Source organism: Squalius cephalus (assembly GCF_949319135.1).
Source record: "Squalius cephalus genome assembly, chromosome: 22".
Classification (NCBI taxonomy): Eukaryota; Metazoa; Chordata; class Actinopteri; order Cypriniformes; family Leuciscidae; genus Squalius; species Squalius cephalus.
The window spans coordinates 23,872,850-23,897,225 of record NC_137143.1 but is presented as its reverse complement, the minus strand read 5'-3'; the positions used below and the strand labels follow the sequence as shown (position 1 = coordinate 23,897,225).

General features: G+C 37.2%; 1 protein-coding gene across 1 annotated transcript; it reads right to left on the bottom strand.

Annotated features, from left to right (window-relative positions):
* Positions 1-309: 309 nt before the first annotated feature.
* On the bottom strand, positions 310-21,854 carry lrrc38b (leucine rich repeat containing 38b). Its single transcript, XM_079857621.1, has 2 exons — positions 19,415-21,854; positions 310-4,286 (listed from the first exon to the last, which is right to left on the bottom strand). The coding sequence occupies exons 1-2, from the start codon at positions 20,040-20,042 to the stop codon at positions 4,039-4,041; spliced, it is 876 nt and encodes a 291-aa protein (XP_079713747.1). The 5' UTR covers positions 20,043-21,854; the 3' UTR covers positions 310-4,038.
* Between the last annotated feature and the right edge of the window lie 2,522 nt (positions 21,855-24,376).

Below are 24,376 nucleotides of genomic sequence, written 5' to 3'. Positions count from 1 at the left end.
TTAAAAAAATAAAATCATACAGGTTCAAAAAGACATGAAGGTGAGTAAATGATGCAAATTATATTATATCTTTTATTACTTCTGAGTGAATTATCTCTTTAAGATTTAAAGCAAAAGTAAAAAAAAAAAAAAAAAGAAGAAGAAAAAAAAGAGAGATAATTGTTTGTTTCAGTCAGTGGTCACCAAAACTCTTTGATTATAAACATTCTTTAAAAGATCTACTTTTGTGGTCTTCACAAGAAAGAAATGCATAGAGATTTGGAACGACATGAGGGTGAGCAAATGATGACAGAGTTTTCATTTTGGGTTAACTAACTCTTTAATGCAAGTTCTGAATCAATATTAATTTCAGTACCTATCAGGTAACAGGTGCATTTTTGACAGTTTGAGAGTTTATAACTTCCCTAAATATATTGCTTTCATCATTTGATTCTTCAGATCTATAAAAGTATCTAGCCAAACATGCTGTTATTGATTACTGAGACTGAAGTCCCTTAGAAGTCTCTTTCACAGAGATGTACATTGCTATTTAAAGAAATGGTAAGGAAAATGAAGAAAATCAATGTAAAGAAAAAAAGATCAGTCGAAAATAGTTTACTGTTTAATATATTGTACAGTATTTCATCAACAGTGCACTGCCATATGGAGTAAAAAACAAAGTACTGAATGATGTCACCATTGGGTCATGCAGGAAAAAACCTTCATTTCATTTCTTCCCTCTTTCTTTCTACTGTAACTACATAGTAGTTGGTTTTCTAGGTATACTGTGTTCAGTTAAGACTGAGAACAAATATACTCCATGTTATAATGCAACACACATCTTTACTACATCGCTCAGTGTGACAGTTGTGACACAGGATAATAATGGGAGCTCTGGGCTCTTTTCAAATGACACACATACTGAATTATTGACAGATGGTACAGCAATGAACACGCTATATTTGACTTGCTATTGTAGACAATGAAGCAAAAGTATTGATTTGATGCATTTTGTCAATGCACATATGAAATGATCCATGTAAAATCAGCTGCTGTTCTGTTTGTAGTACTAAAAACTTCCAAGTCATGGGTTCCCTCAGGAATTTCAAATGAATTAGCACTTTTCAATTTATGATTTTAAAGAGGACCTATTATGCTTTTTACATTTTCAGCTTTCTTTAGTGCATGACAAAGGTCCAGTGTGCACAAAGTCCACTCCAAAGGGTGACACTCTATATCAGTAAGCACTGTTTCCGAACTCCCTGAAACGCCTCATTTGTAGTCTTGTTTTCTTCAGAGAATGTACACGTCATAATATTCTTTATTTAAATCATTTCCGCCCTAGGCGTACGCAAAAAAAAAAAAAGGGTGGGGGGCAGGGGAGGCCTGGTTGAGTAGTTAGTTAGCGTTAGTAGTGTGTCGAAACTCATGGTTATGGTCAGCATGACATTTCCAAAACACGCTCAAAGTTGTTGACCAATCACAACACACTGGTCCAACCAACCAATAAAAGCACACTGTGCTTTTCAGACGGAGGGGCTTCATAGACACCTGAACTAAACAGGGCTGCGTTTCCCAAAAGCTTCGTAAGCCTAAGTTGCTTTTAGAGACAATTGGTGGCAATTGTTCTAAGATCAGCTGATGCTTTTGGGAAACGCAGCCCAGAGCGTTACTGACCAGCTGGGAAGAGAGGTGCTGCAAAAATGTAAAATATGGGTTTTTTGAACATTCAAGCATGAATATGACCTATTTTTAGTAGACCCCAAAAATAAATTCAAGACTTAGTTATAAGGCATAATATGGCCTCTTTAAATATTAATAATAAGATGCTTAATCTAACAACTGATTGTCTTTATATACCGACTTTTAAAACATTTTCTTGTTCAAATGTCACATTTCAGGTTATTTTATGTTTTTTTTTTTCATTCTTTCTGATTTTATCCATAAAGCATAACCTGCTATTCAAAAACTTTGAAATTCCAATGGGAAACCATGCCGAGGTCAGCATACAAACTGACGTCATGACTAAACAGCTCCATTGTCATGGCATATGAAGTGTCTATAACATTCTGAATTTTCAAGAAGACAATACCTCATTTCACTTGCAAATACATACAGCTAGCTATAAATATTTGGGTAAATATGTGTGTGTGTGGGGTGGGGGGGGGGGTTGATTTATGCTGATGATACCATGCTACAGTTGAGCTTTGAAAGATTGTGCATATGGTCAACCGTGTCCTGACACTGGAACATTTACACTACATTGATATGCATTCATGCTTTCTTACATCCAACACAATATGACGGCTGAGGTTGTGACTGGAATAAAATTAATTTAAAATAAGACGGCTATTGAATCACAATGATTTCTTTTTCCATCCCTAACATTTTTGAAGACTAGCACACTGTCTGCCGCATTTCACAGATCCGATTAATTATTCATGCACTGCAAAAAATGAAGTTGTGATACCTGTCTGGAGAAAAGCTATATATTCTCAAAATAGCACATCCAGAGCATCTGCTAATGGACAGTAAAAGTGGAACAGTGGATGGTGAAAGATATTGGGATATTAATGAATGTGATTGATTGTGCAAAAGACACGAATAAACCAATTCTTAAGACACATGAAGCCCTTTCAAATAAGGATATGAAAGAAGCAAGATGTTGAAGTAATAATAAAGGAAAACAAAAACAATCAAATGTCTTTTCCTGACATTCGAAAATCATTTGCCCCACACGGTCTACTGACAAAATAATTTTCTTTAAACAGACGGTATTGATGGAATTGACATCATTAACAAATTTAGTTATACACTGTATTATTGTTATTATTAGTTGAAAGACACTAGACAACAATCTGAAGACACATGTACAATGGCCTCAAAACATATTTGGACACTTAAGTCACACTTACAAATTCTGCAAAGAAAGGATACTGTACTTCCCTTTTCTGCAATTGCTTTTTTTTACAAAACAGTCTCAAAGCAATTTTTTTCTTCTGTATACATTTAATTGAATTATTCATTAACATACAAATACATCATATAAGGCATTTTTTAATTAATCATTCATTTTTATTTAAACCGATCACAAATCTTTTGTTTGTTGTTTTGTGCTTTGCTTGGTTTAATGTTGCAATGGCAATATAGAAGTTTGACTTAAATATCCAAATACTGTTTAGGCCCACTGCATGCCTTTTTCAAATATACCTTTAAGACATGAATAACACAATGACATTTGTAGTATGTACTTATCTTTATCTCATAAATATTGTCTTCAGTCACATTAAGGGTAAATATGTGAGTAGTACCATAATTACGCTAAATAAATGTAATCTTGCTAAGATTACAGATTCTCTTTGAAGAAAAATAAATCTATATTTCAAAACACATTAACCTCAGTCCCTCAGTCGAAGCGTTCTTTGGCAGATCTGGGCTGAACCAGTATACCTGGTGCTTTGAGGGCAGGTGTAACTTAGCTAGAACCATTTTAAAGTGCGGCATTTGACACGGCTATTCACATTAAGCTCTATTCTAAACTTTCAATTTCAGGTAAAATCTCTCTAAGCTCATGTTATTTTCCCCCATCCTTTCAAACTGGAAAGAAAATGGCTTCCATCACATATACTTGGCTGTATAAAGCTGGATCGTTTGACTTCTGACTCACCTTGCATGACTTCGTATAGCCATTTCACCAGTGCTTGTCTGAACCATTGCTGCCTACCTGTGCTAATTTGGCACAATCAACAAGTAGCACAGTTGAAATTTGCTAACTTTATATTGACTACATGAAGGGAAACTCTACGGACAATAACACTGAGAATTCTACTGCGGGACAGGGTCTCAAAGAATTTCCTTCAACCTGGAAGTTTGCATACTAAGGCTTACTTTCATACCAAAAATCTTTTGATTCTGAGGGTACTGCATCCGTACTAGCCACTATCATTCAGGCTATTTCTGCTCAAGTTCTACCTGGTGTCTGTTCAGTCACGCTGTTTGTTTGAACTCTGTCAAGAACTGGCAGCTCTGAATCATATTGAAGGTCGTTCGGCTCCCTCCTCATTCTTCACTCTCCTCCTCGTCCCCTTTAGTGCCCTTGCTCCAGCGCTGAAAACAGTGGACGGTGGATGCCAGGAAGAAGCTGGCCATGATGGCGGCCACCGAGACGGAGATGCCCGAGAAGATGATGATGAAGAAATCGGTGAGGGTGAGGGTGATCTGGCACTCCCGAAAACTGTCCTGGGAGAGCTGGCTGAGAGGCACACGGCGTCCATCAGTGGGCAAAGAGCACTCCATTCCTTCTATACCTGTATAAGAAACACAAAAACATAATATAGTTTTTAGTTATTAGGCTTCACATTACAATGGTTAGATCAATGTACATGGTTTCCATAAAACAAACTGTGCAAAGCAGTTGCTTAAACAGATTTAGGCCTAAAAGCCCAAGTTGTCTTCCTCTGACTGTACACTTTCCTGCATGGGCTGTTGAGTAATAGTCTACTGTGGAGTGTAAGATTGTTAAAAGAGCACAATGGGCCTCAAAAGGGGTGCTAATGAGCATCATTATGAATCATAAAATGATAAAAACGGACACCCTTTGGTCTTCAAGGTTGTGTTGTGAATGCCTTTTAAATTCCTATTTAAAGGCTTAGTTCACCCAAATGAAAAAATAAATAAAAAAATTAATCATAAAATAGGGTGAGTAAATTATGACAGAATTTTCATTTTTGAACTATCCTTTAATGTAAAATTGCAAATCAAATTTCAATGCAAGGAAGTAGTTCATTAAATAATTTCTCATTCATTTGACTCAAATTTTAACTAAGAAAGCAGGACAAAGTTTGAATGTGGCTTAACGGCCTATTTTGAAAGATTAAAAAAAAAAAGTTTCTCAAAGGATAATTCCGGTATTTAACACTTTGAGTCTATTTTGTAGTTTGTTTTGGATGAACAAGAGTGGTGGACAAAGAAATTTTGACAATGGTTCCTGTCTCGACTTTTTGACTATTTTAGAATTGCCCATGACCGCTTTAGAATGGGAGTCTATGGCCATGCACAAACATGCCCTTAAAACAACCCTTAACGTTCGTTTTCAAAACTGTGCAACTCACCGAGTGGTTAGTGGTGTTCGTTGATGTTCCAAAACAAGTAGCGTAGCGAAATACAGTTTCTGTCGTGTTTTATTTGGCATTTTGTAAAATCCCATTGATTTCCGTTGGAGGACTCATTGCTCGTTGATATTACTGCGCTACCGGAAACGGAAAAAGGGGCTGTTTACATTTGGTTGTAGTCTTTTATGGTCTTTTCGCTCGGTTCCGCGAGCGAGACCTTTTTTACTCTATGCGCTAGACACCGAGTTCCCTACAGCGTACGGCAAAGTGGTTATCGCCATCAAGTGGTCGGGAGTGTGCCAACGCTTCAGACTCAAATATCGAGCGGAAGTTTATACGCGGTTGTGAGGTATCTGAAAAAATAGTTCCACTATAGAAAAATAAACGGATTGAAATCATACATTGCGCCGATATACGTGTTTTAATCATCAACGAACACCACTAACCACTCGGTGAGTTGCACAGTTTTGAAAACAAACGTTAAGGGTTGTTTTAAGAACATGTTTGTGCATGGCCATAGACTCCCATTCAAATGCGGTCATGGGCAATTCTAAAATAGTCAAAAAGTCGAGACTGGAACCATTGTCAAAATATCTTTGTCCACCACTCTTGTTCATCCAAAACAAACTACAAAATAGACTCAAAGTGTTAAATACCGGAATTATCCTTTAAGCAGATCAGCACATTAGAATGATTTCTGAAGGATCATGTGACACTGAAGACTAGAGTAATGATGCTGAAAATTCAGCTTTGCCATCACAGGCATTTTTGACATTTAAAATATATTAAAAAAGAACATTTTAAATTGTGATAAAATTTCAGTTTTACTGTTTCTACTATATTGTGAGAATAAGAGACTTAATTCAAAGACAAAACTTTTGAATGGTATTATAATTTATTTTTTAATAAAATACAGTAAATTACTCTTCCTGTCATTCTAATGTAACTTCATGTGGGTTGTGATCAATTCACACTCACAATTTTGCACAACCCTAATATATAGACATTCATGTTGTTGTATATCTTATATTTTAATGATATCATTGGTTTAAACTGGACTAAATACATAACAGACAAAATAACAATGACCATTATAGTACAGCTCTATTAGTTTACATACAATGACTGTACAATTGCACTGTATGGACACTAATGGAATTTGTGGACTCGTTTCAAGAACTTTTTGATTTTTTTACAGATGGAAATGAAATGGCAGGGGGCTTATGAGAAGGCCAAAAATAGCTCTCATGTTTATTTATGCCACTGTTTGACCAGGACAGAAGTCAGACTGTCAGCCCTCACTCATTTAAAACAGAAGTAAAAGACGCACACACACACACACACACACACACTCACTCACAGTGTGACCCTGTTGACTCACTGCTGTGTGTTAATGAGACTGAATCAAGGGCATATGAGACTCAGGCACGTCTACCACACATAATCATGAAATCCACAGAGAAGAATATCCGACAACAGCTTTCAGCTGCGCGGAGAAATATAATCAACTCACATTATATGAAAGTAAATTATATATTTGTGTATGCGAGTAGATGTTAATAAGAGAGTGATTAGAGTTTACGCAGAGGAATCCGACAGGAAAGAATGCATCTTCATCTAAATGAGCAGAAAATAAAAAGAAATAAGAAAGAAAAGTAAATGATATCAAGGCTGGCTTGTTTTCTTCTATGGCTGAACGCTTGAACGCAAGAAATAAAACAGCAGGAGCATGTCATGAGATCCAAAGATGATAAAACAAGTATTGGGCTTTTTCACTCGTTTCTCTCGCAGTCAGAACGTGCAGTCTCACTGAAGAATGGGAGTGATGACATGTTCGCTCTCATTGCTTTTAACTGCCAGGTCATCTGATGCACTGGAGCGTGAGGCTCTGTGTGGGAGATGTAACTATATCCAGAGCGAACTCACAGTTTGTGTGGGATAGCTGCACAACAGCAGAAGACGACAGAAGTGTGAATCTAGCATCTCTCATTTTCACTTGCTCTGTACTGTAAAACACTGCAAGCATTCTACATGCTTCAACTACTGTTTTACAGTAAATTACTAAATTCTGCATTTTACTGTGAAACAGATAACATAGATAACATATTACAGTAGGGTGATGCCCATAAGCCCGGAAATGATGTATAATGTAAAACAATGATTAACAATTAATATATAATGATGGGTAAACATATTTTTTTAAATAAAATATTCTGAAACTTACAGTGAAACACTTTATACATTATTTTAAAATTGAATTAATCAAGTGCAAGGGCTTATGGGTATTCCCCTATATATGGAATTTCACCATGCAACAAGATCTGGTTATTTTACAGTATTTGGTTTTTTTTTTTTTTTTTTTTTTTTTACCATATTGTGTTATTAGGGGAAACAATAGCTATTATGCATTGATTTCACTATACATTTCTGTATTTATAGTATTTTATTCTAAAATTAGCATGCTTAATTCTACATTATTAATTCAATATCATTCATTATTTTACATTATGCATCATTTTGAAATCATTCATGTAAAATAATGAATAAATAATCTACCAGTGATATTTTACTATAAAATACTATATTCAGAAATTTACAGCAAAATCAATGCACGGTAGGTCATTTTCACTCATAACACACACACACACACAAAATCAGGATTGTGTTGCATGCTGGGTTCCCACATTGTTTGTGTGTGATGAAAGATTTGCTGTGATGAAAAAGTGATGAAGGATTTACTGACTGTCATGGGAGTTCAATACTAATTTACCATAATAGCTCTGAAGTTAATTCCAATTCAATGAGATACTGTTATTTTACAGTATGTACAAGCATGATAAGTGGTAGCCAGTAATATGCGGGCACATTCACAGTCAGTGTGTATTAAACGCACGTATAATTTCATTTAACAGGATCTGATGTAACAATTAAAGCCTATGAAGACATTTTAAATATGGGTTGTCACAGTCATGGCCTCAGCCTCAGTCCTGACACCAGCCAGCCGTGTGCTTTTATTATGCTACTGAAACTCATGTTGGTTTCTAGCAACTCAGTCCAAAGGAAATGTTCATAAATGATCATTTGAAAAAGGAAACCTGTTGGCTAAAAAATCATGGACAGTTGTGGATTGATACACTCCACAGGCCTTGAGGTTGTCAGGATATTATTTACAGGATGATATTAGTCTGATACCTGTTCTCGTGGTATTAGTCACCAGTTCTGATGTTATGATGTGTAATGCGTCACCTGTCCTTTCCAACACAGCACCATCATCACAGGTCATGAGATTAAAGAGGCCATATGATGCTTTGTAATACGATTGTTTCAGACAGACTAGCAATGAGATTAAGGTGCTGCAAAAATGTACAATATGTGAAAAATAATGTTTTTTGAACATTAAAGCATAACCTCTAGTGCACCCAATAAACAAAATATAGCATCATATTTTACCCCTTTAACAACTGTGTCATGGCTGTAGACAGATATTTAGCAAGGAACTTAACATTGTAAATATTTCCACAGAAACTGGTATGTATTTTTGTGTTAAATTACTGGCTTCCTAGATAAACAAGTTCAGTGGGCTAAATGTCCTGCAGGGATCAGGCATGACATGTTGATATGATTAACTCACAGGTGGAAGTACTGGGGGAAGTCAGGCAGGTGGGTGGATGATACTGGAGCCAAATGTAATGGAAAACCTCAAACACTGAAGTGATGCAGTTGGAAAATCAGTGTAATATATATAGTTTTAAGTCTACAATAACCTATTTTTTCTTATTTTTTTCAGTCAATTATTTGACAGCCTTGATTGTTTCCAAAATATTTTTCTAATGATAAACAATTAAGCTTTTTTTATGAATGCATTATTATTTTCCACCTTTATTGATGGGGATAATACACAGGAGGACTCAAATATGAGCACAAAGGCTCAACTGCAGCTCCGACTGTTGATTGTTTTAACATGATTTGATAACTGTATTTCTATAACATACATTTATATAAATACATTTCAGCAAAAAAAAAAGTGTGCACCTCAGCATTTGCATTACTTTCTCTTTCATCTCCAAGTAAGAGTCTATATATCGACATATTGATTTTCACATTAGATTCAAGAACAAGTCTGAAATGTGAGTTTTAATGTCAGAATAACTCACTGGAGTATGAAGGAGACAAATAGCCTGCATTTATATTCACATAGCTTCGTCACACTCATCGCTCTGCTAACTCCAGACACTGGCCTTTGGCACTTTAAGAGGCTCTCTTTGATCACGTGATCCTCACCTGCCTCTCCAGGTTGATTAATGTTTCTTAACACTTCACATATACCTGCGCAAGGTATATTTTTTTTCTTCTATTTTCATTCTTAGGAGATGGAGAGCACAGGCTGTGCTCAGAGAGAGATGAATTAATCAATACTCTGTGGCAGGAAATATTATTAACCTCAGCGCATCGTGACCTGGTTACGGTTTGCAAATGATTTATTTCCGTCACAGGTTACTGTACTTGAGCTGGTGGCCTGGGCAGCCTGCTATATTGGAGCTATATTTTGCAGATATGAGGTTTCTGAAATTCAATCATATTTATATGTCCGCAGGTGCACTGTGCCACGGTTCGAGGAGATTTTGAACACTGTTTGAGATGTATGTGTTGTGTTCATTGAGGGCACTAACCAGGCAAAAACAACTTGTCCTATAAAGAGCCTGTGGAAATTTTCAATATGTTTGTTTTCCGAATACAAAGGTCAAGTTTATTTAAAGGAACTGTTCTACTAAGGATGCTCTGATTGATACCGAGGTGTCAGTATGTTCCCCTACCATAAAAAAGTAAGCTGAAAAGTGGAGCAGCTAATATTAATCAGAGAACATAAAGGGGAGTGTTTGAATTTATTTAGGAAGGGGAAGAATGAGTCAGAACAGTTGGTTCAGTCAACAGGGCAGAGGGTTTCAAATGTAAATTATGTGGATAATTTTTACAGAATTGTTTATATATATATTTTTTATAGTATTTATGTTAGTATTTTGCAATTATAAAATTGCATTTTTATTTATATAATTTTCTTATTTTTTGTTATTCCGTTTATTTCCGTTTACCAAGACTGCATTTATTTGAACAAAATACAGTAACAAGAGTAATATTATTACAATTTAATATAACTATTTTCTATTGTTTTTTTTTTCCTGTGATATCAAAGCTGAATTTTCAGCATCATTACTCCAGTCTTCAGTGTCACATGATCCTTCAGAAATCATTCTAATATGCTGATTTGGTGTTTAAGAAACATGCTCAAAAAAACATTATCAACGGTAATATTTTTGTGGAAACTGTGATAAAAACTATTTCAGGATTCTTTTTTTTTTTTTTTTTTTTTTTAAACAACAACAACAACAACATTTATATTTAATAGAAACATTTTGTAAGATTATAAATGTGTTTAGTGTCACTTTTGATCAATTTAATGCATCCTTGCTGAATAAAAGTACTAATTATTTTTTTTTATAAAAATGTACCTTTTAATAAAACTCTTACTGACCCCAATTTTGAACAGTAGTTTACATAATTATGGAAAAATATTTCTAAATATAGAGAATATATTCATTTTAAAATACATTAATATTCAAATAAATATGCCCCATAAAACTTGCTAAATGGAATTTGTTCCTTGTTCATCCTGCCACAATGTCTTGTTAGAGGAACTATATGAATCAATGATAGGATGAAGTTTTGCATTTTGCTTCAGGTGCATGTTAACACTGTAAACGCTGAAAACGATACTAGGTCTCTTCACACCCTCGGCTGTGAAAGCAGAGCTGTGAACACTCAAAGTGGTCAGATTCTGAGGCCCAGAGGAAAACTAACACACTCGCTTGCTTTTAATGAGAGGATCTGAGACAAGCTGTGCCTAGACAGTGTCAGGTTCTCTCTCTCGTGAGTGTCAAAAGATAGTCTTCTGTCAAACATGCGTCCAGGATAGCTGAGATTAATCACGCTGGTTTTCTCTGACCTTTCAACCTAAATAAGTTTTGCTACAGGGAGTAAGCCTAATTCTGTCTATTTGAACATTTATTCTGACCCTGTTATATACCTGGGGTGCACGAGTACTACAAACCATGCCCCTCCAAGTTACACTTACAAGTTTCGAGTGGATGTCACTGACCTAAACAATCTTTGGGAGTAAGACTAGCTTAGTAGCTTATATTACTTTTTAATCTAATGAATTATGAAATAACAGTAGTAAAACATAAAATAAACTATGCTATTAATACACTCATGGTAATTAGGGGTATCACGATTTTTGATTTTTTTCTGGTGCGCTGTTCTAACATGCGCCTAGTTACTGGACTAAGTTATCTTACGAGTCTTGTTGCACTAATAGTGTCAAATACACACAAGGTTTACATAAACACAGTTGGTCAATTGTAAAATGAAAGCAAACATTTGAGAGAAACTCTGGTGCATGTCATGTGCGTTTATATTAGACATGTCTCGCTGGTCTTAAAGTGACAGTATATAGTAAACATGCTGCTGCTTGTCCTTAAAGGGATAGTTCACCCAAAAATGAAAATTCTGTCCTTATTTACTCACTCTAATGCTCTTCCAAACCTGTATTCATTTCTTTCTTGTGCTGAACACAAAATAAGTTATTTTGAAGAATGTGGGTAACCAAACAGCTGCTGGTCCCTATTGAATTCCAAATGTAATGTATACTATGGAAGTCATTGGGGAAATGTATACTATGGAAGTCATTGGGGACCAGCAACTGTTTGGTTACCCACATTCTTCAAAAGTAGCTTTAATAAGATTCAATGAATAATGTATCTAGTGTTTTATTTGCCTATTTGTTAATTTAATTACTTTCTTGAATGCTACTGTTAAATACACCTACTGTAGCTGAAAAAATTAAGCACGGTTTATTTCATTTTTATATTCAAGTTGTGTATGTGTAATGTGTATCTTTGGCATTATTTTCTTTGTTATTAAAAAATAAGAACAAAGATTTTTATCTTCGCCACTTTGGCCTAAATGTCTGCCATTCTTTTTTATTTTTTTATTTTGTTACCTATGGCTTTGTTTTTAAAAACAGGGACATTAGTTTGGCTGTAATGCTCCATCACTTTCAAAATAGTAAAACCAGCACGAAAAAGAATCGTGATAAAATCGTGATATTATCTTTTTGCCATATCGCCCACCCCTAATGGTAATTATAGCTAAAAACCTACCCCCTAAACCTTACCCTAAACCTACCCCTTCCATAAAATTAAAATACTTAAAAAACTGATTAAATTAAACACGATCGGAATGTATTATCACTATGAGGATAGTGAAGCTTAAAAAGTGAGGAAACTGAAGTAGAAGAAGAGCAGAACTATAGTGACAACATCAGCAATTTTAGAGGAAGGGGCTCTGATGACATCTCGAATGGCAGTTTCATTGTAGGGGGTGTAATTTAAGGTAGGGGGGGGGAGTAATTAGTAGGGGTGGGGTTTGTAGTACTGCGGTACACTTGTTTTCTGAAAGCAGCGTTAGCCAAATTTGCAAGTTCCGTTCGTTACCAACATAGTTCAGCGATTTGGCGTTTCCCGAAACCATAGCTGGGCACATAAGCAATCTAACATTCAATATCTTTCAATCAGATATAGAATGTATATGTACTGTATATAGATATAATTTGTCTTCACTAAAATTCTCTAAATCATTGTCATTTACTTCTTCCCCATATAGTGAACCATGTGGCATTCACTATACAAGTTATATAGTGAACGAGTGAGGGATTCAAATGCCATCAAGCGAACAGCCAGGTGATTGTCGGCACTTGATGGATTACATTCAAAATTAGCGTCTGGTAAGAGGAATGAATGCTTCGGTGTAACGCACTCTCTCGCCAGTGATTGATTTACTTGCCCGACGTGAGCCTGATATTGGAGTCTGGCATCTTCCCCATCTCTAACTCCATTCAGGCCATTGATTGTAGGCGCATGAATAGTCGGTGTGCATTTCAGCGTATTGACAACCTTGCCTGACCTCAGCTTAATTCTAGCTTTGCTCTCTACCTTGTAATACACTGCACAGGAACTCAAGGGCTCTCTTTGGAGGTACAAGTATAAGCTGTTTGATTGAGCTCTGAAAATGGAACTGTTTTGCATGTATTAGCATTTAAACAGAAAATCACTGTTAAAGATGAAGCTCACATAAAGGTCAAGGGGAGGTAGAGAATTAGCAAGCGAGATATTATAGTAAAGAAGCTTTCGGTCCTGTGTCAGCAACAGCCGTGCGTGACTCATTCTAATCAGGAGGGGTTTCCCTCAAACAAGGGACTCAGTGATGTCACAGACACACAGGCTTGCTTTTAGTTAGACATACTCTGCATACCATTTGTGGCATGAAGCATACGGTGGAGTTATTTTAGCATGCAAAAAATACACACTATCGCACTTACGGAAACATGCCAGCAGTCAGAACCGCAGTGGGGGCAGAACATACCACATGCATTTAAAACAAACAATGTGCTGAGGATTTATTTGATCTCTATTACATAATAAGGATATATGCAGAAAGTACAGCATGCCAGTCGATATGCAGCCTAGGACATGCCAGATGGTGGAATTTAATTGAATTATAATGTTTTTTTGGGTGTGTGTGCGTGCCATTTCTGTCCAACTGTTTACTTCATTAGCAGGTCATATTTTGATCATGTGATTAAAGACTAGACAGTAGACGGTAACATGATAAAAGCTTAGGAAAATAGTCATATAAGTCTTATTCAAGCGGTTTGTTCAACACTGAGTTTGAATCAATTCGTAGAGGTCATGGGTTCAATTCCTAGGAAACATACTAATAAAATGTTTACCATAAATAAACTGTGTGTTGCTTTGGGGAAAAAAAAGTGTTGGCCAACGATCATCGACGTTCAGGTCAGTTTATAAGGTTTCTGTTGACAAGTCTTTGGTAAACAGCTGGTTGTAAATCAGTTAAAATGAGCCCCCTCAGGCTACTTTTACACTGGTCAGGGCAGTCTGAGGTCACAGGTGATGTTAATTATAGATGCGCTTTGTTCTGTCTCAACCATGAGCAGTGATGACAGCGGTGGATCATGTTTACACTTGTTTCCCTCGTAAAAGATTCATAGCAGCGGCTGCTGGTAGACTGAGAAAGTCCACTGAACACATCCTCTCCTGAGGACACTTTGTGTGAGTGTCAAAAAGAGTCAAGTTATTTTCGTATTTCATTGATTTCATATGGTGAAACTATGTAGGGAATTCAAGCCACATTTAACTTGTCTTCTAGGCAAAGAGAAATGTGGAGAAATGTTAAGGAATATGCAAATTATTATATAATATACAATAATTATATTAAACAATTATATTCATAATAATGAATATATATATATATATATATATATATATATATATATATATATATATATATATATATATATATCATGTGCATCTCTTAATCACAAGCAGCAGCATATGATGAGTCACTTCTAAATACATGGTCACATTATAAAAAGTATGCACAGCTGGTTAGATTAAGGAGGGCAGCACTTCTTACCACACTCTCCTGTATACAATTCATAAATTGATCTTGATCTTCATTAAAGTTATAGATTGTTTTATGTTGATTTTATTAAAAAGGCACTTTATTCTTATACGTATAGTACAACAGTTCAAGCCGAGTAGATAACGTCTGCTCACTTTCTGATCGGATTTAACTTCACCATATTAATCTGTTAAATGGCACCCCTAGTGACTATAGCTCTTTGCCTTCATCCACCAGGCATAGTTCAAAGGTCACATAGTAAAGGGCCCATCAGTCCATTAAATCATTACATCAGCCATTATCCATTGCAGCCCACTCTGCCAGGCTGCCTAGTCTGTGTTCAGGGGCGTATGATCACATGTGCACATGGGAAATCAAAATGTGTGAAAGAGCACCAGCACAAACAAGCGCAGAGCAAGTCTGCACTAGCTACACACCAGACGCGATAAGCGTAGAATCAATGGTGTCAATAAAAGCAGAGCCATCCATCCAGTATATATGTCTCTGTCTGTCTATCTGTCGATCTATGTGCGTGTGTGTGTGTATAGACTTAAAAAACTGTTTCCTGTGACCATTAGCTCAAGTGATTTGGTCTTGATATAAACCAGGCTTGGCAGTGATCGACTGTAATGGGCTCTCATTTATTCTGATTGTTGATGCTCACAGAGGATTATCCAGACACTCTCTATTCTCCAAACGAGTCTCCATCTGTCAAACATAGTGATGATGCCACATACTTGTGTATTGAGCACACGCATACAGATTGCAAATACTATGCTATTGAATTTAAGTGCGTACTTAACATTTCAGCTGAACATATCAGTTTGTATGTGGTAGATAATTGCATCTGAAACTGAACTGCAATAGCAGAGTGATTGAGAATAAAATTGTCATTCTGGGATTCAGCAATGTTTCTTATGAATTTTTTTTTTATATATCTGGGTAAGACAAAGTCCAAAGACAATTACCAAAACTAAATTAAGCATATATCAACAGCTCTTTGACGGAATATAATGTCCATTTTCAGAAGCTCTAAGAAAATTTTATTGGACCTGACCCAAGAAATCTTCTTTCAGCCAGGCAGTGCAGAGGACGACTCTAAATGAAAATGACCACAACCTCAAAAGAAAACTTAGATAGTGCAGTCTCACAAAAATAAATTAAAGTTAAAAAATTACTAGAAAGAATGCGTCCAGTACAAATGGCCCTCCCCAAAACAAAAATGGTCTTATGCTCAAAGATATGGAAAGAAACCCCAAAACAATATATTGACTTGTAAAGATTGAATAAATTGATTAAATGCTTATAAATGCCACTATAATGACTTTGAATTATCAATAATATTTTCAATATTATTATTAATTTGGGAGTTGGGAATTAATTGTTATTCAATTATATAATACAGATCATGTAATTAATTTGATTACAATTTTTAATTGTTTGACATTAAGAAAGTAAACAATGACCTAAATGACCCTGTACCATCATTATCCAAACCAGCAGATGACTTAAGGAAAATGCTAGTGAATAACTCAACTTTGGGAATAATTTATTGCTGAAGCTCTGAGATCAGATCAAAAGCAACGGTGAGAGGATAATCTACAGTAATATTTTCAGCTTCTAATCCAACAATTTCTTTCTCTTATCATTTTTCTCATGCAGCTAGAAATAGAGGGACTGATAGTTCCTGCTGCTGGGAAATCCTTCTTCTCATTAAGGGGATTATCCACGGTGAGCTCTGATAATGCAGATATGCATTCGCGAATTGTGTCTGACCAACGCAAAGCATCTCGGGTAAGATCAGCAGTTCAACTGAAGAGTTTAAGAGGGTAATAAACAATTCCTCTGATAGGAGGAGAACAGCTACAACGTTTTATTTGATTTAAAATTCCATTTTCCTAAACCTTGAGGCAGAATATACCATTTCTCTATAGACTTCTCTCTTTCTCCTGAGAATTTCTTAGACTAGAAATGCAATGCACCAAGCATAGTCTACTGTATTGAAATCAGTAATTGCAGCAGCAGTCGTTGATTAGATCACAACACATCAGTCACTAAATCTAAATGAATTAGCATGATACTCTCATTCATCATATCATTGTAAGTGAAGTCCATCTCTAGATAGATAAATAGCCTATTAGGACATGCTGTCCATGCACAGTCCAGTCATCTGTTTATGTCCGCTACAAAGGTCATTCTAGGCTGTTTGTAGTTATCACCAGCTGCTCTCCGACTTCCTCAAGTCATAAGAGCCCAATGATGCAGAAATAAGTGGAAAACATGAGGTGAGATGTGCGCTCCTAACTCAATTTCAGAGTGCATCTACGGTGTGCCTGTTGGTGGGTATGCCGGAGGCTTGGCTCCACTTTTGGCTCCCCGTCTGCTGCTGACGCTGATGCTGATGTGAGCTTGGCTCCCTTCTCTCGTACAATTCATTATTACCCTCTAATAACTGCTTTGAAAGCCCATGATAAATGTATTTGTCGGAGCCACTGAGGGATCTCATATTTCACCCAGTGCAACTTCTTTTCAATGACCAAACTGAAATGGACATTAGCATAGCAAATGTGAATGCAATGACAAATAATAGTCAAATGTGATTTTCTGTTCACTGTGGTTGCATTCTCAGATACTTTTAGAAAAGACTAGGGCCTGGTTTCACAGACTAAGCCAGGACTAGGACTTAGTTAAATTAGGAAATTTAAGTAGCTTTTATAAACGTGCCTTATAACAAAACATCACTGGTATACATCTAGAGACAAAACAATGGCACTGACATATTCTAAGATATGTCAGTGCAAGTTGCTTTCAGTTAAAACAGCTCAAACATGCATTTACTGTAAGTCTGGGACTAGGCTTGAGCCTTGTCTGTGAACCCAGGCATATATGTTTCACAGTACTCACGAGGACTGCATTTTATTAGCCATTGTGTGGTTACTCCGCAAGAGAAGCTGTTAATTTCTCCTTGCGCTAAAGTAAGGTCATGTTCATATGTAAACAAACAGCGCAAGCAGCTCAGCTAAATGACACATAATGGAGCTCTGGGGCTGCATGGTGTTTGCCCATTTGATAATGTTTGTTCAGAGTTATCTATTTTCCATTTTATCCACAGGGAAATGATAACTAGGACGGTATATACAATTTCAAGTTGTAAATCTCCCTGTCCTCTTGCGGTAAAATCTAGCATGCAGATAGATAGAGGGAGATAGAGTCAATTTATTCACCATCTGATTTATGGGTTTATGCTGCTTGTGGGTTTTGTTGTAAACCATAAAAAGACACAGTGACCGTCATTTATCACAATGATATACAGGTTTGCTATGTATAATATTTATTTAAACAGAATGAAACAACTTTCAAATGAAATGTTATAAACTATATGTCGAAGAAAATAAAAACAGATGATGACTGTATATGTTTGTGATCTATTTTTGCATTTTATTTCAGCTATTTATTTTTCAGCTACATAGCACTAATATGTGTGTACTTTTAAGTCACTAGAGGAATTTATGTTTTGCTTTCAGTAAATATGCTTCTTTCTAATTTTGATGTCGATGAATGTTAAATAAAGAGTCCAGTGGAAAATCTTGATCTATTTCACAGAGCTGTATTTATCAGACAATGAACTGAATCTCTGAATAAGCTGATTTTTTTTTTCTTTTTTGCTATTGTGACCCTTCCCCTGAGAATGATGCTCTTTAATTTTCTCTTTCTCAGTCTCGCAAAATATGTTTTTATGACTGTCTGAGTCTGAAGATTATACCTGAACATCTATCCTAAAAGAAGTAGCTTTTTATACTGAACTATACTTTAAAAACAGTACTATGGCTATACCATGGTGTTAATATCTTAGTTTCATGTATATTATGATACCGAATGATTACCATATTCATGCATCATGGTTTTGTTATGGTACAATTATTATAGTCCAAAAAAACATGGTATTACCACACAACACTAAAACATACAGCAAAACACCCGGAAATTCGAATTCCATCATCATTACTAAATTTGTTGTTCCAAACCTCTTTCTTCCAAGGAAAATAAAGGAGAAAAATGTTTCAACAGTTTTTGTCTATGAAATGAAAGTCAGTGGGTCCAAAACAACACGGGACCCCAGTGACTTTCAGTGCATAGACAAAAACACAGAAACATTCTTCAAAATTCTTATTCTTTAATGTTCCACACAAGAAAGAATGTTATATGTTTGGAACAACAAAAACTATGACAGAATTTATATTTTTGAGTATACTATCCCTTTAACCTCTGTGAATACTACCACAAAGTAATCACAGATCAGAAAAACAGGTTATTTCCATCACTGTAACCTCAATGAACTGCAGAACAATATCACAGCAAGAAGCAATTGATGAAAGTTCCCAGATAAATAGCATGTCCATAAACGACTGTGTGATATATCACACACACAAGCACATAGCCTGGCGGGAATAAGCAGGTGTTCGGCATGCGTAGCATGTCCAATGATCACAAATCACATCCCCATATGGAATGTAAAATGTGAGCTCTGTAGAGGATAAGGGCATCACTGCATACTTAAACATCGCTCAATGTTTTGGCACTGTCCTCATTTATCTGTCATTACTCTGGAAATCCCTTGTAGTCATTGTAGAGGTGGGAGAGAGCTAAATTTAGATCAGAGGAAGAGGTCCCTTGTTTAATCTGGAGTAATATAAATAGCAAAGAATCTTGTCATACAGTAACGTTTATGCAACAGTAAGACAAGGCTCAACAAGCTACAATAGTTGATGTCAAATTCAAGGACTTACCATTGGGAAGCTTGTGACTGTTTTCCACCAGCCAGGTAAATAGGTTGGCAAAGTTGCAGTTGCACACCCAAGGGTTGCCCTCTAACCTAACCACCCGGAGGGAGGGCAGCTGGCTCAGGGCACTCACCTGTAGCCCGGACAGGGCATTGCGTTCTAGTTCTAGTTCACGCAAGGAGGTAAGACCCATGAAAGCATCTTCATTGACCATGCTCAGATACGGGTTGTTGCCCAAGCGCAACTTAATTAGGCTCCTCGACTCTCCAAAAGTCCCTTTGGGGATCTCGGTCAGGTTGTTGCTGCCGAGATCCAGGAAAACCAGCCTGGAAGAAGTGCTAAGTGTGCCCGGCTCAATGTGTGAGAGTGAGTTGTTGCGGAGGTCCAGGTAGACCAGGTCACTGTAAAGCACTAGGAAGTCCGAAGGAATCCGTGGGATCCAGTTGTCTGCCAACAGTAGCCTCCGTACGTCCAAGGGGATCTCGTCCGGAAGACGGGTAAGTCCTCGGCCGCTACAGTCCACAGTGTGAGGGTCTGGGCAAAGGCAGGTGGCTGGGCAATTTTCCCCTTGAGTCAACAAAGTGAAGGAGAGCAAGGCAAGGACAGGCTGGAGCCGGTAGACACATGGCAACATGGTCAAGAAAGAAGGGGAAAAGAGAGGGAATAGGGTTCTGGGGTGAAGGGGATCAGGGTCAGAGGGCAGGAGATTAGGAAAGGGGAGGGGAAGGGGAAATCGAGAAGAGAAATAGAGGAATCAGTGCCAGCGCAGGAGCATCCTGCTGTCCTGGGCAAGAAATCTTAAGGCTTGCACATAAAGCAGCTCGAGCAAGACGTGGACGCTGTTTTCCAAGAGATCATGTAGCAAGCAGCCCTGGAGTGATGAGCAGACTGCTGGCTTTGAAGGCACGAGGGGAGGAGAGATAGCGAGCTGTGGGAGGGAGCACGAAAGCATGAGAGACTGAGAGAAAGGGGTGGAGAAATCAGCAGACAGAAGTAAACAGAGACCAGAGAGGTAGAATGAGTGGAAAATCAGAGGCACGGACAGATTGGCAACGAGGAAGAGGAGGTGGGGGGGGGGATCTTCCAGCCGCTCTCTCGCAATTAACCCGCGCTTGATCGAAGTCTGACACAAAAGGATTCAGCATAGAGAGGCTCGGTCACGGTGAGCAAAGAGTGACATTTTTGCATCCCTCCATTTGTCTCTCAGCTGAGCGCAGGAATGCATGCTTGACCGCCGGCTGTTCTCATGAACCATGGCACTTTGGAGCCGTTGTAACTGAGCTGTCATGGTCCTAATGAGGAGAATTCCCACAGAGAATTAGGTGCAGGGCAGCGGTGTGCTCTTCCCTTCTCTTTCCTCTTCTTATCTCCCTTTCGTCTGGCTCCCGCGTGCCGTGCGATGCCAAGGCACGACTGTGTCTGATGAGAGGTTGTACAGCACGGTTTTGCAGCTCTGTTGCTATGGTGAGGAAATCCAAATATCCACATAGAAGTTGTCTGCATGCAGATTAGAGACCAGCGTGGGGAACGGGGGAAGTCTATCAGCATGCTGGCTCATGGACTCCACTGCTTTTGTCCTGTGTTGCCTTTGCCGTTTAATATGGAGGGATGAGGCGACCATGCACTCAACACGTGATGTCATTTCCTAGTAAGATAAATGGTCACACAACTGCAACAGATTTTACATGCAATCATGTTCTTGTGCTCATATCATTATATAGCCTCTTCCACATTATAAAAATCTATCTGTCAATAAATCTGTCAGAAAAGTATTTGGACCCACATAACAGATTTTAGAAATTCTCTAGACTTGACCTTCATATGACATAAATCGATTTCAGACCAATCCCAGAGTTTTTTGTTGTTGTTGTTATTAAACAAACATCAGTGCCAAAGGTAATTAGGGAAATTTCTAGAAAGCAAAGGGCACGTCTTCATTCATTTAGCTCTCGTCAGGCAGTTCATTCAATCATTGCTGCTTAAAGTAAAGGACAGCGAGCCGAGGAGGGGCTAGACAGCATAAGACACTCATACAGATCCTTCAGCATCTCCAGACAGGTAAATGGAATTAGGTAAGCAGACTTCGGTCACGACACAAAGTAAACCAGGAAATGACATGAATTGTACAGGACAGGTGAAACATGCCATAATGGGGTCACAAACGTATCAGTGTGCAATTTAATAGTGCATTTGAAAGAGACGTATCCCAGAGTGTCATATAGAAAAAAAAAGTGTATTGTATATGAATACATGTATGTTTGTATGTATATAAATAAAATGAACTGTAGAATTTACTGTTTGAACTGCCAAACTTTAATATAGAGAGATTTGAGAAATCCATTTTTTTGTCTCTAATATTTATTACCCTAATATTTTTGACAGTATTGAACTTACTTCAGTGAAATGTGTCTAATCAGGTAAAAAAAAAATGTTTTTGAATAAATAAGCAGTCAAAATGAATGATTGAATTGATGTCATTATTTATGTTTTGGACGAAATTCCTCTTTTGTGTAACTGCTGAATTTCTTATCCTTCCATTTCAGCATCCTGTGGGCGTGACCAATTCAATATTCACATTCAATGGAGACATGATTCCTTTTTCACAGTAAAGTTGTGAGAAATATATTATTGTACACAGATTCCATTTTCATGATTCCACTTTGGTTAAAAATTTCTGCAAAATGAATGAATATCAATTTATATAGCATTCAGTAGCTTTCTTACCTATAAATTCTGTGCCTTTCTGGAAATACAGGCAGGATCTAAAAGTCAAAACAGGGCAGTTCATGCAATACAAGAAAAGTGAAGATGTATCTAGAACATCGCTCATGTCTTCATAATGGTGCACGCTCCCGAAGGTAAAGGTCTCTATTGAAGTTCCATAGTTAACTTTGCATGTATAAAATTAAGTCTCCTCCCGGTCAATCCCCACAGACCCGGTCCAAGGAACTTTGAAAGATCACTCAAATTATGTTTGGAATGAGGCCATATTACCATAAAACTGCACAATTAATTAGATGCCCATGGAAAATATGTAGGGGGCATGTGTGTCTGTGACAGGGGATTGCAATCATGACTTTCCATTCCCTGTGAATAAATACCACACTTTATATGGGACAAGCAAACTCTTTTTTTATGACAGGCCATATAAAAAAAGAATGTCTTAGATGGAAGGATTTTTCTATATTAGGAGGACCATGTCAGAATATAAACCAATGAATTCTGTCCCTCGTTATTGATTTCTGCAGCTGGTTGCCACGTAAAATCAACAAAATAAAGTAAGTTAAATAAGTAAAGCTGTCCTCTCTTTCTTCACCTACTTCCGGGTCTGCATGTACTAGACAAGAAGTTTTTCTTCTAAAGTTTCTCTTCTATTGAGAGAAACACAGACACATATTAAAAACAACAGGGTGTGGTGGCATGACTCAAAACAACAGACATGGCAAACCTTTAAAATATAACACAAATGATAATTAGTTTAATTGTCTAAGAATGAAGTGAATGGGGCATTACAGATGTGTGCAGCAATATAATTATGGAGGAACTGATAAGAAGACTATAGAGTACAAATGGAATCAAAGTACCTTTTGTTTTTGTTCTTTCATTCAAGGCTGCAACAGACATATTTATTTTGGCTGACATGGTTTGCTCTATATAAAAGAGTTGCCAAAAGAATAAAAGAATTGCCAGTCTGCTCAGGTGTGCAGACAGCTGTAAATGTAGAACTACATGACCAGCCCTGACCTCTCAGATCGATTCAGCTTGATTGTGCGTCCATCATACAAATCAGGCATGTTTGCACTTCTATTTTTAGTTGTTGTAACCGTTTATAATAAAACTAAAGACAGGGCACTTCTTGGTTTGTTCTGCATGGCTCTCTTCTCAAAAGGCAATGATAGGTATTAAATATTAAATATTACCTGCAGCCTGCGAGAGCAGTTCTTGCCTGCCTTATGTTTTATAGCTCTGGACCTGAGGTGCTACACATTGTGTGTGGATTTAGCACCAGACACTGCTAATGCAACTCAATAGCTTGATATTAAAACTGTTAACTACCTAGAACATTACAGAGGAAAGTGAAATGGCAATATGTTGTATGCTAAATTAAATAAGATCAACTAAAACATTACTGGAATAAATTTGTAAAGACTGTTATTCTGCAGGTGTTATAATGAAAAGTAGGTTTTGCCAAATTACTTAATTGATATTATAACTTGATGTTACAGCTTTTATTATGCATAAAAAGGTTAATGACCACAACAACATACATATCTTGTAGTTATCTGAAGTATTGAAGATTGCCACTCTAAATATGCCAATTGATCTAATGATCTAAAATAAGTAAATCTGACTTAAAATGTTAACATGCAGAAGTTAGAAGACCGACCGACCGATCCAAAATGATCTTTACAGAGTGAACGCTTTATGCATTCATTTATTTATTTTTTGACAGAGACGAAGAATACTTATAGGAAATAAACCACTAACTCAGCAGACCCTTTGTATAGTTTATGCATTGCTAAAGGGCAAGTGAACCAGCACTGCCCAGCATGAGACGACGCAATTAAAGCCCTGTGCATCAATAAGTAATGAATGTCAAGTGCAGCGTGTTGTTTGGCTTGGCAGGGTGCTAGTGGCCCGTGGAGGCGGATGTCCAGTCCAGGATGGGCCGGAGGGTGGGGGGGTAACATAGAAACAACAGGTATAGGCGGATGTTGCCCTTTTACTCTGTTGCAAGAGCAGCTTTAAGGGTTATCTCACAATTGTTAACAATAAGCAACTGGACAGAACTAACCGGTCCTGGAACAGAGCAAAAGGGCAAACGTTTTCCCAGAGGAGGGAAACAGAGGCTTTGGAAATACTTGAAATGTCACCTCCCTTTGAGTCAATCTCGGAATGTGGTGGACATTCAAAACGCTCGGGCAGCTGTCGAGACTAGAGCTGTGGGCAGAGTGAAAGGATGCCAAG

What these genes read in the sequence shown, in the direction of transcription:
- lrrc38b (XM_079857621.1), bottom strand. Translation starts at nt 20,042, where the DNA reads ATGTTGCCATGTGTCTACCGGCTCCAGCCTGTCCTTGCCTTGCTCTCC. An exon ending in CAGTCACAAGCTTCCCAATG is followed by an intron (nt 4,287 to 19,414) that starts GTAAGTCCTTGA and finishes TTTCTTATACAG; the next exon opens with GTATAGAAGGAATGGAGTGC.